Here is a 16,489-nt window from a genome sequence, read left to right as displayed (position 1 = left end):
CAAAAGTTATAGCGTCTACAAATTAGGGGACTGTTTTATGGCATTTTTATTAATATTTTACGAGTTATGGCGGCGATCATCGATGTCTGCTCTGCTTTGAGCTATACACCCACTCTGGAGGAGGTACCTCGTATATGTTAGATTATTATAGCAACATTTTTTTTTTGTGCATATGCACATCCATATACATTCATATAGCTCTTTTTTCTTTACATTTACCATCCAATATATTATTTATACTTTTAATTTTAATACCCTGCCCCACTCTCTCTTTTTTTTTTACGGTCAATCATATAGACTTTCATAGTTAGAGGCTAGGGTTTCTCAGTATTTTTAATATTTTAGCTTTTTTTGTCATCAAGTTTTCAGTTTTTACCTACAGCTTAGGCTTGTTTTGGGTGGTAACTTGTTTTGAGGGTCTCTAGCTTGCACGCTCGACGCCCTTTCTCTCCTCTTCTTGAGGAGTGAGGTGGCCTCATTCGTGCATAGATACACAATCCTATTAGTGTCACATATTACATACTTTGGTTGATGTCCTCTTTGTGTAACTTAGTTTTAGTTGTTAAATATTGCTTTTTACTAGGCGCATAATATGTTTATGGCGGTTCTTCTTATATATGAGGGTATTCACCTGTAAGTCACAGCCTATAAATATATGTACATCCTTTATTGTATGTAATGTATACTAATAATGTGGTCTATATTATTATTTTTCAATATGCCTTTTTATGATTTAATCTAGCTTGTTCGCATATAGATTATTTTTGTCACTATATCTCACTCACAGATGCATACTATCACATTATTATTTTTAGTATACTTCATTCATAGCTATGCACACTTTATTAATACAATTACTCTAAAACTAATAACAATAAAATAAAAATAAAAAATATATATACAGGATTTTTACATAAGGTATTTCATCAGAGGGGGTGACAGGTTCAGGATTCTGTGCGGGCGAGAGGTTTACTGGACATTTATGTTTCACATTAGAATACTGGCGGTATGAAGTTCAAATAGGATGTTTTCCATTATTATGTTCAATCCTCTTTGTCCATCTCTCCTTGTCATTTCCCCGCCTTCCTCCTTGCCTGCACAGTGTCCTGACACATGTACATATATGTATATATCCCTGTATACTGTATATGTCTCCTGTTTGACAGGTCTGATGCAATGTCTGTCTATTGTGCATGTTATCTTTATCCACACAATGCCTGCACAGTATCCTGATACATATAACAACATTTTTATTTTTATTATTTTTTCTCTTTTTACTCTTCATAAAGATTTTTTCACATTTATCTCTATTCTCATTTCTAGTTTATAGTATACACTCAGTAGGACTCGCCTTATTTCTCATTAATTTATTTACACACGGTGTACATATTTGTTTCACATTTGTGTTACACATTACACTAATATTTGGATTACTTATGATACACATACACAACCTTTGTCCATTTTCATCCATATAATTAATATATAATTTTTATTATTTCACTGCACAGCACACTTTGTACACATATAAGAGAGATTTCATTATCTCCCTTTCATAAATGTTATGTTCTCGTGCTGCAACACACATTATATATTATGGTCCAGATTCAGAAAGGAGTTACGACGGCGTATCTCCAGATACGCCGTCGACAGTGTGAGGCGTTGTATCTTGGCAACTGATTCAAAGAATCAGATACGCCAGAATTTGTCTAAGATACGACCGGTGTAAGTCTCTTACGCCGTCGTATCTTAGTTGCATATTTACGCTGGCCGCTAGGGGCGCTTCCGTAGATTTACGCTTCGAATATGCAAATTACCTAGATACGCCGATTTAGAAACGTATGTGCGTCCGACGCATTTATTTATGTTGTTTACTTAAGGCTTTTTCCGGGGTAAAGTTACCCCTGCTCTATGAGGCGTAGCCAATGTTAAGTATGGACGCCGGGACAGCGTCAAATTTCGCGTAGTTTACGTCATTTGCGTAATTCGTACGCGGATAGGGCTGTGCGTAAGTTACGTTCACGTCTAAAGCATTGACTATTTGCGGCGTAATTTGGAGCATGCGCACTGGGATACTTTCACGGACGGCGCATGCGCCGTTCGTTAGAAGCGCCAAATACGTGGGGTCACGAGTAATTAGCATGCAACACGCCCCCTACCAGCCTATTTTGAATTAGGCGGGCTTACGCCGGCCCATATACGCTACGCCACCGTAACTTTGGGCGCAAATTCTTTCTGAATACGGGACTTGCCTGTCAAATTTACGGCGGCGTAGCGTATATGAGATACGCTATGCCCGCCTAAAGATAGACATTTCTCTGTGAATCTAGCCCTATATATTTATTCACTGGCACACGGGGCTCACACACATTCACATCAATGCTAGTATAGGTGGTTTTGTTTTGTTGTTTTTACATCCGTATAATATTCACCATCTATAAACTTTTTACAGGGATATTCCCTATATAATTGTTGTATGCACATGAAGGTATATACGTGTAAATCACCAAACACACATTTTCTCTCTTTTTTTAGAGGGTTCTTTCACCAGACACTCTTACTCACTTATTAGTTTGATTACTAATTAGATAATTGAACACCACTTGTTTTCCTGGGTCTTCAGTTGTTTGGTCTCATTAGGGTTGTATATATATTTGATATCAGTTGTTGTATTTTTAGCTATGACTAAGCACTAGTTTCAGTGTGAAACGCGTCAGCAGTCGGGTTTTATTTTATGTTGCTGTGATTTGTAGTGCTGTCCTTTTTTAAATAAAGGCTACAACTTGTTCAGTGTGCGGCTGTCCAGAGACAATCTTTGTTCCTCGATTTTTAATGAGTTTCCGGGTTCCTCGAGTTTCCGGGACCCGTGGACGTACCCGCTGGGCGGCAGATTTGAATGGATGTACCTGTACGCCAATCTGCTCAAAATGAGCACTTTTGATTTCTCCCATAAACTTTTAAAGGAATAGAATCTGACTTATTGCAATGGACATTTGTTCCTATTTTGCTACTTTCTGTATAACACGAAAACACTAATTATGCTAATATTTTATTCTATAATATCCTTTAGATGTAAGCTCCCGTGAGCAGGGCCCTGCTAATCTTCCTCTGTTGAATGGTTTTGAAACTGCACGCTCCCTGTATTTTGTAAAGCGTGGCACAAATTTAGTGTTATATGAATTCTGAATATTATAATAATAATAATATTGTTCTAGAATAAAAAAAATTGGAGTTTTCACTTGTATTCAAATGAAGCCAGTGTAGACTCAAAATATCGCTTTATCTGAAATTATTTGTGATGTTTATGAGTCATGCTTATTATTTTTCAGCCTTATTCACAGGTACTGAATAATCTAATGATCATAAAGATAGGAAACCGAATCTGATTAATCAGTTACTTGAACAGGAAATTAATAAAGCTGTTTATTTTCTACTGGCACAGAATATAAAGCACTCTTGTATTCTAAAATGTATGGAGAGGAACAATGTCTGGCGAGAAAAACCTCTTTGATGAAGAAGAGAGAGAATATCAGAACAGATCAGAGATGCTCAGCATTTTTAAAGGACAAGTCGACACCCAGTGCAAATAAAAGGTTGCAGCTACCAAAAAAATTAAACATATTTGAAAAAGATATGTGAAAGCTGAGTAAATCATATTGATACATCATCATAGATAGCATTAGGTACTTACAATGTAATAATCCAAATAAGTGTCACTAGGTACATAAAGCCAATAATTTCATTAGATATCTAATCTTCAATATGAAACTGCCCTTATGGGAAGTATCCTACCACACATATATTACATTGACCTTATTCAAAAATACTGTCATACATCGTTGTAACCCTGAAATATATATATATATATATATATATATATATATATATATATATATATATATATATATATATTTATTTATTTATACTTTCAGGGTCTGATCTGCCTATGCTGAAGGGACCTTTTACTACAGAGGTGGCCTTTTCTCTGTACTATTCAGCAGACTGAGACAATGTGCTCTACTGCTTCCATGCTGGAAACGTTGCATTGCCTCCTTTTTTGAGAACAACAGCAGTTGTCCCTCAGGCTGGATAGTTGAAGATTCTTTCTGTTATTTATGGAAAGAAGCACAGCCACACAGTCTACAGAAGAGTCTTAGATAGATATCATTGCAATTCTAAACTTTACCTCTATATCACTATGACCTCTTTCTGAGTTGCATTAATAGAAACCATCAACTCAATTTGATACAAATGTTTATCTGATTTATACTCTGACTATTTCTGGAGTGAATATCCGTGATCATGGAGTTTACTTTAGCAATTTAGTGCAGTAAAAGCCCTGAACCCATTTAATCTGATCCCAACACATCCAAATTCTGATTCTGATAGATTAGTTAAGGTTGATCCACCTAAACTACCCTTAACTATCATACTCTCTCACAATATGACAATTTAAGTATCCCTCAGGGCGTGAGGATTGGGTGTCCTATAGATAACCTGATTCATTGACAAAGTCAGGTCCCCCTGGCATCTTCACTTCACTATTCCACAGGTCACTTTACCCTGTTTATGTAATACAAATTCACCTAACATTAAACATCTGCCTAAACCCATATAGGATTCTTAACCCTAGTTTCACTTGTAACCTTGGCTCCCACCACATATACCATGGCTTTCTTAGCCTCTCTGATTATACACATATCATTTCCCACAACCAACTAGCTGCCCTAACAATCTTGCCCAATAGATCATTAGTGTACTGCCTGACCTGATCCACATAATCTGATCTTGGATGTCACTCGGAGCACACCTCCTGAATCTAAAACTTCAGTGCCTTTCTTTTCTCCCTTAGGATTTCATCCATGTGGCTCCTGGTAAGTCACAGGGCTGTCTAACAAATGATGTCATTCTTTATAGGCCCAATAGAATTTGCCCTTTTGAACCCTATTTTTTTTCCACACTCACAATAATTCAATTCTCACCAATACATACAAGAAATCAGTTTTAAGACACCTCCTAAATTCTGCCAAAAGCTGCCTTTTGGCTTACTGGTGAGTGCAATCCCCCCATTAATCAAAAGGTGGCTCCATCAGAAGGGCCTAGGAAAGCAAGGAAATGTCTGGATGGTCCCACTCTTAAACAATCCTCTTTATTGTAAATAAATATTAAAATCCAAGGCAGAGATACATACATTGGGGGAGAGAGAGGTTGACACATTTTGCGCGTTCAGCGCTTATTCATAACCTGTCAGATTGGATCACTGAGCACACTTCCTATGTGGGATGTGTTAGTCTTTTGAAAAAAATGATTGAGTACTTTCTATGATACTTTTTTCTTTGAGTTAATATTAAAGGAGTTGTAATGGTAAAAAATGTTTTCCCTAAATAGCTTCCTTTACCTTAGTGCAGTCCTCCTTCACTTACCTCATCCTTTGATTTTGCTTTTAAATGTCCTTATTTCTTCTGATAAATCCTCACTTCCTGTTCTTCTGTCTGTAACTCCACACAGTAATGCAAGGCTTTCTCCTTGGTGTGGAGAAAGCCTATTGAGGGGGGAGGGGGCGAGCAGGAGAGTCAGGACGCTCACTAACACACAGCTCCTTTCACTATCTGCAAAGTAGATAGCATCCTGACCCTCCTGCTCGCCCCCTCCCCCCTCAACAGGCTTTCTCCACACCAGGGATAAAGCCTTGCATTACTGTATAGAGTTACAGACAGAAGAACAGGAACAAAATTGAAGGATGTGGTAAGTGAAGGAGGACTGCACTAAGGTAAAGTAAGCTATTTGGGTGAATTTTGTTTTTACCTTTACAACGCCTTTAAGATATGCAGAACAAGTAATTATGGCATACCCCCTTCTACTAAGGTCACCTCATCACCAAAAATTACAACATTATGCCCCGTACACACCATCACTTTATGTGATGAAAAAAAACGACTTTTTCTGTGAAGTAAAAAATTACGTTTTTGAAACTTCACTTTTCAAAGACGAAGTTGCCTACACACCATCGTTTTTCTCACAATGTTCTAGCAAAGCGAGGTTACGTTCCACCACGTTTTTCCATTGAAGCTCGCTTCATAAGTAGCTTCTGGGCATGCGCGGGTGAAAAAACATCGTTTTAAACAATGTTTTTTGCTACACACGGTCAATTTCTGTGAAGTAAAAGTTGACGTTTTGAAAAACGACACATAAAATTGAAGCATGCTTCAATTTTTTTTGGTCGTTTTTTAGAAGACATAAAACGACGTTTTCCCCCACACACGGTCAATTAAAGTGACATTTTTAAAAACGTCAATTTTTTTCATCACATAAAGTGATGGTGTGTACGGGGCATTATATTAAAAGGTGTTCCACTTTCTCTTAATAAATGTGGGAAACGCTAGAAGCTTCTTGAAATCTGTACCCTTGGCAGATGTAAAACCATTATTCACTAGACACGTGACTATACATCTATGAGTACCTCGCCCCAGGCTGCAGGTGGAGGCTCCACTGGTGGGTAGTACTTTGGTATATCCCATGCTACTTCAGACATGAACCATTTGAAGTCTTTGCATTTCAGGTGTTTGCGTAGTTCTTTTTGGGACGAGAGATCTCCGGTAGAGAGGTGTCGGTATTCAGGTCTTCTCTGATAAATATACTCGGCATACTCATCCATCCACGTCTCTGCCACACGTTTCAGATTCTAACACAGAAGAACAGTAAGTCTGTTACTGGCAGAGTCTTTTTCAAATATTTCATGCAGCACTGTACATCAACTAATTATGACCTTTGTATGATACAGTCAGATTAATGGCTCAATTAGTTTATTAAGCGAAAAAGTACTGAAATGTAACTGCACTACTGGGATTAATGAGACTCAAATTAATCAAGAGCAGGCAAAAGCATTAATCAGATTGCTTTTCTCTTAACCTTTTATTGTTCTAGGCAACAGGGATACTTTTAAAAAGATAAGTTTAAGTACTGAAGGTTATATTAGTGTTTTACTTTACTTCAAATTTACCTTCTGGAACTAATTTTTAAAACTGTAGCAATCAATAAACAAGGCACAATTAGAAATAAACATCCTATATTTAAAATTCACAATTGTTTTAGTTTACTAGCCATGAAAAAATATGTATAGGACTATAAAATTATTCAACAATGAAAGCATTTCAGGATTTAAAATACATTTAAAATCATATTTTAAAATTGCAATTAGTCAGGTAAATATAAAATATTGCACACACATTTTAAATTAATTTTTTCCAACCAGCAGCCGGAGCTTTAGCTAACTTTCAGATATTTACCAGGCTAACAATAGCTGTTTTACTTGTCCAACCCAAATTACACATCTAAACAATTTGAAGAAAATATCCATCCTCCACTTAACCACTTAACCACTTAAGACCCGGACCAAAATGCAGGTAAAAGACCAGGCCCCTTTTTGCGATTCGGCACTGCGTCGCTTTAACTGACAATTGCGCGGTCGTGCAACGTGGCTCCCAAACAAAATTGGCATCCTTTTTTTTCCACAAATAGAGCTTTCTTTTGGTGGTATTTGATCACCTCTGCGGTTTTTATTTTTTGCGCTATAAACAAAAATAGATCGACAATTTTGAAAAAAATGCAATATTTTAAACTTTTTGCTCCGACTGCGCAAATGTCAGTTAAAACAACGCAGTGTCGAATCGCAAAAAGGGGCAAAGTCCTTAACCTGCACATTGGTCCGGGTCTTAAGTGGTTAAAACATACCATTTTAGTTCTTCTTTAAGAATATATTTCAACCCAAATGACACAGGGCTTGCCCTAATTTAACCTGCCTGGCGGTGTTCCCGAGACTGACTCGGGGTTAGATTTTCCTGCTACGATCGGTAACCCCGAGTCAGTCTCGGGCTTGCCTCGCTAGATCCACAGGCACTTTTTACTTACCTTGTCCCTGTATCCAGCGATGCCACCGCGCTGTGTGAGCGAGCGGGACCTCGCTCGATTCACATAGTGCCTCCGTGTGACGCCGATCTCCGTTCCCTGCGACGTTACGACGCACGGGGACGGAGAACGGCGCCAAATTCAAAAACGTAAACAAACACCTTACATACAGTATACTGTAATCTTATAGATTACAGTACTGTATGTAAAAAAAACACACCCCCCCTGTCCCTAGTGGTCTGTCCTGTGTCATGCATGTCATTTTATATAATAAAAACGTTTCTTTCTCCCTGCAAACTGTAGATTGTCCATAGCAACCAAAAGTGTCCCTTTATGTCAAAAATAGTTTTAGATCAGCTAAAAAACAGCGATAATAAATTATAATCACTTGCAGAATTGTGCGATAGCGATTTGTGGGGAAATTCGTCATAAAAAAAAAAAAATAATGACAGCAACAATTCTGCAACTGAGCAAATTTCAGTGATTTTAATTTGATTACATTATTGAATAATTTTTATTATAATTATATTATTATTTGTTATAATTATTTATAATTATTTATTATATTATAATTTATAATTTTGTTTTTTAAAAAATGTCATACCCGGGATGCCTATTAGAATCTTGTTTGGTCAGATTTAAGTGAGTTATTTCTAAAAATTACAGGCCTAAAATATAAAACGCCAAATTTCCTTGCAAATAATGGTACCGCTTTCAGCATGTTTTTTCTGAAAGAATCATACCGCCAGGGAGGTTAAAGTATGTAACTCAAAAGTAGAGCGAGTTTTTTAAAACCTCATGGATACATCACTTTACATTCTCTGGTACTAAGATGTTTTATTGAGAGTTAGTACAAGAGGAAATAACATACAAAAGCGGTTCAACACATGAAGGAACCAGAAATCTAAGCCCACGCAGGGGTAAGAGGAAAGGAAGAGAGCTGACAGTGCACCTCTAAGCATACATGTAAGTATATATAATGTATATCCATAAATGCAGTGGGAAAAACAACATAAGAGGAAAAGACATAGAACTGCCCGGTGGGCATTTTCAAGCAAACCACATATTGTATGTGTTGTATGCTAAATGTAACATTACCGATTTTTTTTTTGCTTGGGGAGGAGAGAAGAAAGGAGAAGGAAGAAAGACAGAAAGGCAAAACAAAAATAAGAAGAAAAAACACTTCAAATTCTTTTAGGCAAATTAGATCCCTTAGGTGAGTATCAATTGCAACAAGTTTAACAGAATAAAATCAGTCTGCATTAAATCAAGCACTAAAATATTGTGAAAGTATATAACCCGGCCTTGTGCCATCATGACAGTGATAAATTCACAAATTTTGTTGTCTTTAAAAATACCTTTATAGTGTTCTGCTTCATGAAGCAAATTTACTAAAGCATCATTACAATAAGACTACTAAAACTATCATACTAAGAAATGTTTACACCCACAGCAATTAATCTTAAGCAGTACGCCATATTTTAATTTTATTGACATGTCATCATGGAAAAAAAAATAAAAAATCACACCTTAGCTAGCAGCATTAGAAGAATGTCATGATACACTTTATAGCTTCAGCTCCTGTAATTTGATTAATAGCACACATTTCTTTTAACCTGTTAACAAGACTGTTTATGTTCTCCACAAAGCTGTCTGTATTTATGGCACAATACTCTGGAGTTATCAGCTTTCCCCCGCTTTAGCTTTCAGGTATAGATTGGATGCTTTTAAGTCATTTTCAGGAAGTACAGGCTTTGTTGCACATCAATAACTTCCCTCTCCAAGGAGTAGCCATATAGGAATGAAATAATAAAAAAAAAAAGCCTAGCATATTTTCTTAGAACCCATATATTTTGCCTTTTTTAACACTTTAATTAAAATAAAAATCTAGAATGACCATTATGTAATTAATCAAAATTACCATTAAATGTTTTGTTTATTGTGGTTTATAGCAAGGTGAATCTTCTTTTCTTAGGAATTCCAATAGCATTACATCCCCAACAGAACTGCCCTGTCTATACGCTGAAGCCATTACAAAACCAAATTACAGTATCACACTCCTTTATAGGAATCTCCATAATAAACTGTGAACAAATCAATAGGGTTGTTGCAATAGTGATACTTCTTTAGTGCTGGAATCGGAAATCTTATGCCGCGAACACACGATAATTTTTTGGGTTGTAAAAAACAAAGGGCCAGATTCTCGTACGATCGCGTAACTTTGTGCGGGCGTAACGTACCTGATTTACGTTATGCCTCCGCAACTTAGATGGGCAAGTGCTGTATTCTCAAAGCACTTGCTCCATAAGTTGCGGCGGCGTAGCGTAAATCGGCCGGCGTAAGCCCGCCTAATTCAAATTTGGATCAGGGGGGCGTGTTTTATGTAAATCTTCTGTGACCCGACGTGATTTACGTTTTTCTCGAACGGCGCATTAGCCGTCCATGGAATTTCCCAGTGTGCATTGCTCCAAAGCACGCTGCAAGGACGTCATTGGTTTCGACGTGAACGTAAATGACGTCCAGCCCCATTCACGGACGACTTACACAAACTACGTAACTTTTTCAAATTTCGACGCGGGAACGATGGCCATACTTAACATTGTTACGCCGCACTTGCGCCACCATATAGCAGGGGTAACTATACCCCGGGAAAAGCCTAACGTAAACGGCGTAACTTTACTGCGTCGGCCGGGCGTACATTTGGGAATTTGCGTATCTAGCTCATTTACATATTTCGACGCGTAAATCAGCGTACACGCCCCTAGCGGCCAGCGTAAAAATGCAGTTACGATCCGACGGCGTAAGAGACTTACGCCTGTCGGATCTAACAGATATCTATGCGTAACTGATTCTTAGAATCAGGCGCATAGAAACGACAGCACAACGCAGAGATACAACGGCGTATCTGGAGATACACCGTCGTATCTCCACTGAGAATCCGGGCCAAAGTTTTTCAGGCTCTAGAAAAAACAACTTTCTTTTCAACTTCATCATTAAAACGGCCTTGCCTACACAAGATCGTGAAAAAAAAATGCTCTAGCAAAGCGCTGTGATGTACAACGCGTACGACGGCACTATAAAGGGGAAGTTCAATGCGGATGGCGCCACCCTTTGGGCTGCTTTTGCTGATTTCGTGTTAGTAACAGACATTTCGCGCTTTTCAGTCTGTTACAGCGTGATGAATGTGCTTACTCCATTACGAACGGTAGTTTTACCAGAACGAGCGCTCCCGTCTCATAACTTGCTTCTAAGCATGCTCAGGTTTTTCACGTCGTTAAAGCCCACACGCGACAATTTTTTACAACCTGAAAAACGACAACGTTTAAAACGTTGGGAAAAAATAAATCATGTTGGAAATTTTTTTGGCCCGTTTTTCAGAACCCAAAACATGCTCTGAAGCCCACGCACAATCGTTTTAAATGACATTTTTAAAAAACGTAGTTTTTTACAACCCAAAAAATGATCGTGGCATTAGGCTCTTCTACTAAATTTTGCCTCATGTCCTTTACTTTACTTTGACAAATTGCATCACATATCGAGTTTACCTATTTATTTATATTTAATGTGATGTCACGCCCGGAATGCCTGGAAGTTAAAAAAGCCGCAATCGCCGGTGTGTGAGAAACGTCATTTACGTGGGGTCATGTTTTATTTACATAAAACACGCCCACCTTTTGACAATTTGAATTCGGCGCGCTTACGCTGGCAGATTTACGCTACGCCGCCGCAACTTACGGAGCAAGTGCTTTGTGAATACTGCACTTGCCTCTCTAAATAACTTACGTCCCCCTACCTGAATCTAGCCCCAAACATTTTGCGCAAACCAATCGATAAATGCTTATTGCGATTTTTTTTTTTACCAAAAATATGTAGAAGAATACGTATCGGCCTAAACGGAGGGAAAAAACGTTTTTTTTATATATTTTTGGGGGATATGTATTATAGCAAAAAGTAAAAAATATTGCATTCTTTTCAAAATTGTCGCTCTATTTTTGTTTATAGCGCAAAAAATAAAAACCGCAGAGGTAATCAAATGCCACCAAAAGAAAGCTCTATTTGTGGGAAAAAAGGATGCCAATTTTGTTTGGGAGCCACGTCGCACGACCGCGCAATTGTCAGTTAAATCGACGCAGTGCAGAATCGCAAAAAGGGGCAAGGTCCTTTACCTGCATAATGGTCCGGGTCTTAAGTGGTTAAAGTGGAACTTCACTCTCCTCGTCAACATTGATTATTTTTATATCATAGATCATATTTACTTGTTTTTTTTTTACATTTTTTTAGTTACTTCCTGGTTTCTTGCCTAGGTAAATTATGTCATACATCCCATAAGTCTTTAGGAGGGGAGGAGAGTAAGAGGTGTTTTCTCAGCTAAGCACACTCTCCTGCAAGCGTGCTTAAGGCCAGATTTATTCCAGGAAGTAAATGCTATACAAATAATTTGCCCTTACTCAAGGTGGCCATGGCCAGAAAAGTTAGGGGGTTGTTTTCCAAAATTATTTCTCAACAAATTAAAGCATAGAGACATGCATGGATGGGGGAGCTTCCTTTGAATATTAGATATTAATGAATTAGTGTTTTCGGCTCACTCTGGCATCAGACCAGGACCGGACAAAAGTGGGACTAGCTGGTGTATAATACAGTAGTGTTTGAGCGGTGCTGACCTTCTTATATTTTTGATTGTTATTATCCATGTGTATAAAAGAGTCATTTAAATGCTTAGAAATATTTTTCATATTTAATTTTTGCTTTTTCCCATTTTGCTGTCTTTAGCTTGTTGCATTTTGATATTTTTATTTTTACTTTTTGTATCCTACAATTGTTTTTTTATAATTTTTTTATTTATTTTTTGGGCGTCCATTTGGACACTTCTCTGTGAGTACAGTCTTATGTGGATTATTTTTTGGGTTAATTTACTAGTAATAATTGCTGGTGTGATTTCCCTTGATATCCTAGTAGAGCTCCTAAATATTCTTGTTCATATCTTGTACATAAGGTACATGTTCATGTTTACCCTCAGTTTTTTCCTGTATCTTGTTTCATTGGTTTGGTCTGTGAAGGTTATGTGTCCAGAAAATTTGGAAATTGCATAGTGGAGACACAAAACAGCATTTACAGGATATGTTAATGAATATATGAGAAAAATATATTATTTTAAATTTTAAATTGACCCTTGGCTGTGGGGCCTAAACGCACAAAAAATACAGGGCCAGATTCACAAAAGAGATACGACGGCGTATCTCCTGATACGCCGTCGTATCTCTGAGATACGATTGTCATATCTATGCGCCTGATTCATAGGCCCCATACACACGATAGAATCCATCCGCTGAAATTTATCCGCGGATCGGTTTCAGCGGATCGACGGATTTATCTGTTGATCCGCTGGAACGTACACACTAGCGCCCAAAAATCTCCGCGAACCAGAACGTATGCAACGTAAACCACGTAAAACGTCACTATAAAGGGGAAGACCAAAGTCAACGGCGCCGCCCTCTGTTCCGCTTTTGCTAGTTCCGTGTGACCGCGTGCTAGTGAAGGTTTGGTTAGAGCCGATTCGTGCTTTTCATTCTCCGCGTTTTGACAGTAGGTATTCTCGGGTTCAGTGCGTTTGCTTGCGGGTTTGCAGTTGGCATTCGGGCACAGGCTTTCAGCACGTTTCCGCGTACTGTGCGCTCGTATCTGTGTGTCGTGCGGGCTTAGCAGGTTGTGCTGGATTTGCGAGTGCTTTCTGTTGGAGTGTGTTCTTGACTGACCAGCCGGCCGGTTTGAATCCATGATGGAGCAGCAGCGTCGATTCTCGCGAATTGGTGCTGGTTATGGGATTGCTAATGGACAGGCTCAGCGAATCAGTTGTTTGGCCAGGAACAGTGGGAGGAGGCGTTTCTGGGCCAAGAATTGGTTGCGCCAGCGTGACCATTTTTCTCATATGCCTCTGCTTAGGGAACTCCAGGAGAATAATCCGGATGATTTTCGGAATTTTCTCCGCATGACGGACCCCGTATTCAACCGTCTGCTGGAACTTCTGTCCCCCTATATCACGAGGCAGGACACTGTGATGCGCGATGCCATCACGGCCGAGCAGAGGCTTATTGCCACGTTGCGGTACCTGGCGACTGGGAGGAGCCTGCAGGACCTCAAGTTCTCGACAGGCATCTCTCCCCAGTCACTTGGGGTCATCATACCGGAGACGTGTACTGCCATCATACATGTTCTGCAGGAGGAGTATCTTAAGGTAAGTTCCCTAATTTGAACAACACAATTTTGTTTTTTTAAATGTGTGAGAAAGTATTTTTTTTTTCTTCCCTAATAACCATGAGATTGTAATCTGCTGTGTGTGGGATGTTCCCTTTTCTCCCCAGGCATGTTGTTAACCTTTACATGTTTGTTTTGGGCCTAGCTGCATATTTTGTCCTTACCCACCATAAACCTGTCCAGCATGCTTTCCTAGGCCCAAACCCACCTAGCCTAAATTCTCGGTTATTTTTAGGATAATCAATTGTAGCTCTGCCCCTCCCCCCCCCCCCAAAATAGTTTCTTGCTCTATCATCAGAGGGATGTGGAGTCTGATAATTAAGTGGGTCTATATTTTTTCAAAAAAATAAAAAATTCACAATGCTTGTGTGAAATGTGAATCCTGTTGTTGATGTTGCACAATGATGGTTTTTCGATTATGTTTGCAATGTTTATGTGCCAAAGTAGTAAATCTCATTTTTTGTTTGTCCCCACAGCTACCCTCCACCCCACAGGAATGGCAGTCTGTGGCTTCCCAATTTGCCCAGCGGTGGGATTTTCCTAACTGCGGTGGAGCAATAGATGGGAAACACGTCCGCATTGTGCCCCCACGCCACTCGGGGTCCTACTATTTTAACTACAAGGGTTATCATAGTATTGTGTTGATGGCGGTGGTGTCGGCACAGTATGAGTTTCTATATGTGGACGTGGGGAAGAATGGCCGGATGTCAGATGGGGGAGTGTTCTCACGGACTGAATTCTACGATCGTCTCCAAACTGGTGATCTGGCACTGCCACCAGATGAAGACAATGTGGAAGGACTTCCGTTTGTGTTCCTAGCGGACGAGGCTTTCGGGCTTGGACCTCACCTAATGCGGCCTTTTCCCCAGAGGACCCTCACCTCAGAGAGGAGTGTGTTCAATTTTCGGTTGTCCAGGGCTCGGAGGGTAGTCGAGAATGCCTTTGGGATCCTCAGCAACCGGTTCCGCCTGTTCCTGACATCGATACATTTGGCGGAATATAAATTGAACACCGTTGTATTTGCCTGCTGCATTTTGCACAACTTTTTACGCAGGCATTCCCAGACGTACCTATCAGACAGCGTTTCTGAGGCAAGACTACTCTCAGATCCTCTCCCTGGGCTGGTCACTGGTCGCGCTGGCACTGGCACCCAATCTGCTCGTGAGGTACGCGACAAATATGTTGAGTACTTCATGGGTCGGGGGGCCATTGCTATGCCAGATCATATTTCTTTCTAATTTGGCCCCCCAAAGAAAGGAATATTCACAGAAATAATAAATAATTAGACCATTGGACTTTATACAGTTGTTTGTCATTCCTGCTTTTAGTATTTTTTTCTCTCTTCATGGTTAGCCCAAAAAATAGTGCACTTCTAGTGCCAAATGTAGGGTTCAGGTTTTAGTAAATAAACACAATTGCACATTATTCACTCATCTCCAAACTGGGTATTCAGCATCTTAAATAATCAAGCCACTCCTTGTAATGTTTTAAAACCAACTTTTTTTATTGTCAGTTTTTTTCTGTTTTTTTGCCAAAAGGTTTTTTTTTGGCTCTTAAACATGCCAACATTTTTACGTTTCACGTTGATTATTTATTTTTAGTTTTTTTATTAAGTATCCTTTTTTTTATTTTTTGGGTTCCAAACAATTTCTTCAATATTTTTTCTCGTAATTGTGTCTAAAAATATATTCAAAATTTTTTTAACATATTTGTTCACCAAATAATCTTTTTTTTTTTTTTTTGGGAAATATTTTATAACAATATTTTTTTTTGTTTTTTTTTGGGTGTTGTTTTTTTTGGAAATCAATTAAAAATATTGATCATATTTTTGGGATCGATGTGTTAACCAATCTTTTTTTTTAATTTTTGGTTTAATTTTTTTGTTTTTTTTACATTTTTTTTTTAATTTTTGTTTACTTTTTCTGTTTTGTATGGCTTGTTGAATGGAAGCCATTTTTAAACTATACAATAGAAAACATGTCCCAAAAAATACAAACCCAAATGTGTCACTTTAGCATTCCCAAAAACAGTCATGGTGTGAGGTCACACCGGAACACGCCAAAATTTCAAGATGCACACATTCAGTGCTTTTCGCCAAATGTCAGTTCTACCACAACAAAAGACTTTAAAAAGGCGACATGTGCTATCTGCCATCATGGGTGAACAATGTCTGGGTTTTGTGGGAGCAAACCTTTCCTCGAAAATTATTTAATAATCGAGGAGGGGGTTGTACCCACAAAGCACAGATATTCTATATTCTGTGATGGCAGATAGCACATGTTGACACACTGTGTGTGCATCTTCAAATTTTGGCGTGTTGCTGAGTCAGACA

At 38.6% G+C, this 16,489-nt stretch overlaps 1 protein-coding gene across 1 annotated transcript in view; it reads right to left on the bottom strand.

Moving 5' to 3' along the window:
• GALNTL6 (polypeptide N-acetylgalactosaminyltransferase like 6) overlaps window positions 1-16,489 on the bottom strand; it is a 1,588,031-nt gene that overhangs the window by 59,499 nt on the left and 1,512,043 nt on the right. Inside the window, exon 9 of the mRNA XM_040333316.1 lies at window positions 6,461-6,682. Within this exon, the coding sequence (XP_040189250.1) occupies window positions 6,461-6,682 (222 nt within the window). The remainder of the gene's footprint in view (window positions 1-6,460; window positions 6,683-16,489) is intronic.

Source organism: Rana temporaria, chromosome 1, assembly GCF_905171775.1.
Source record: "Rana temporaria chromosome 1, aRanTem1.1, whole genome shotgun sequence".
In the NCBI taxonomy this organism is placed as follows: domain Eukaryota; kingdom Metazoa; phylum Chordata; class Amphibia; order Anura; family Ranidae; genus Rana; species Rana temporaria.
This window is presented reverse-complemented; position numbering and strand designations above follow the sequence as displayed.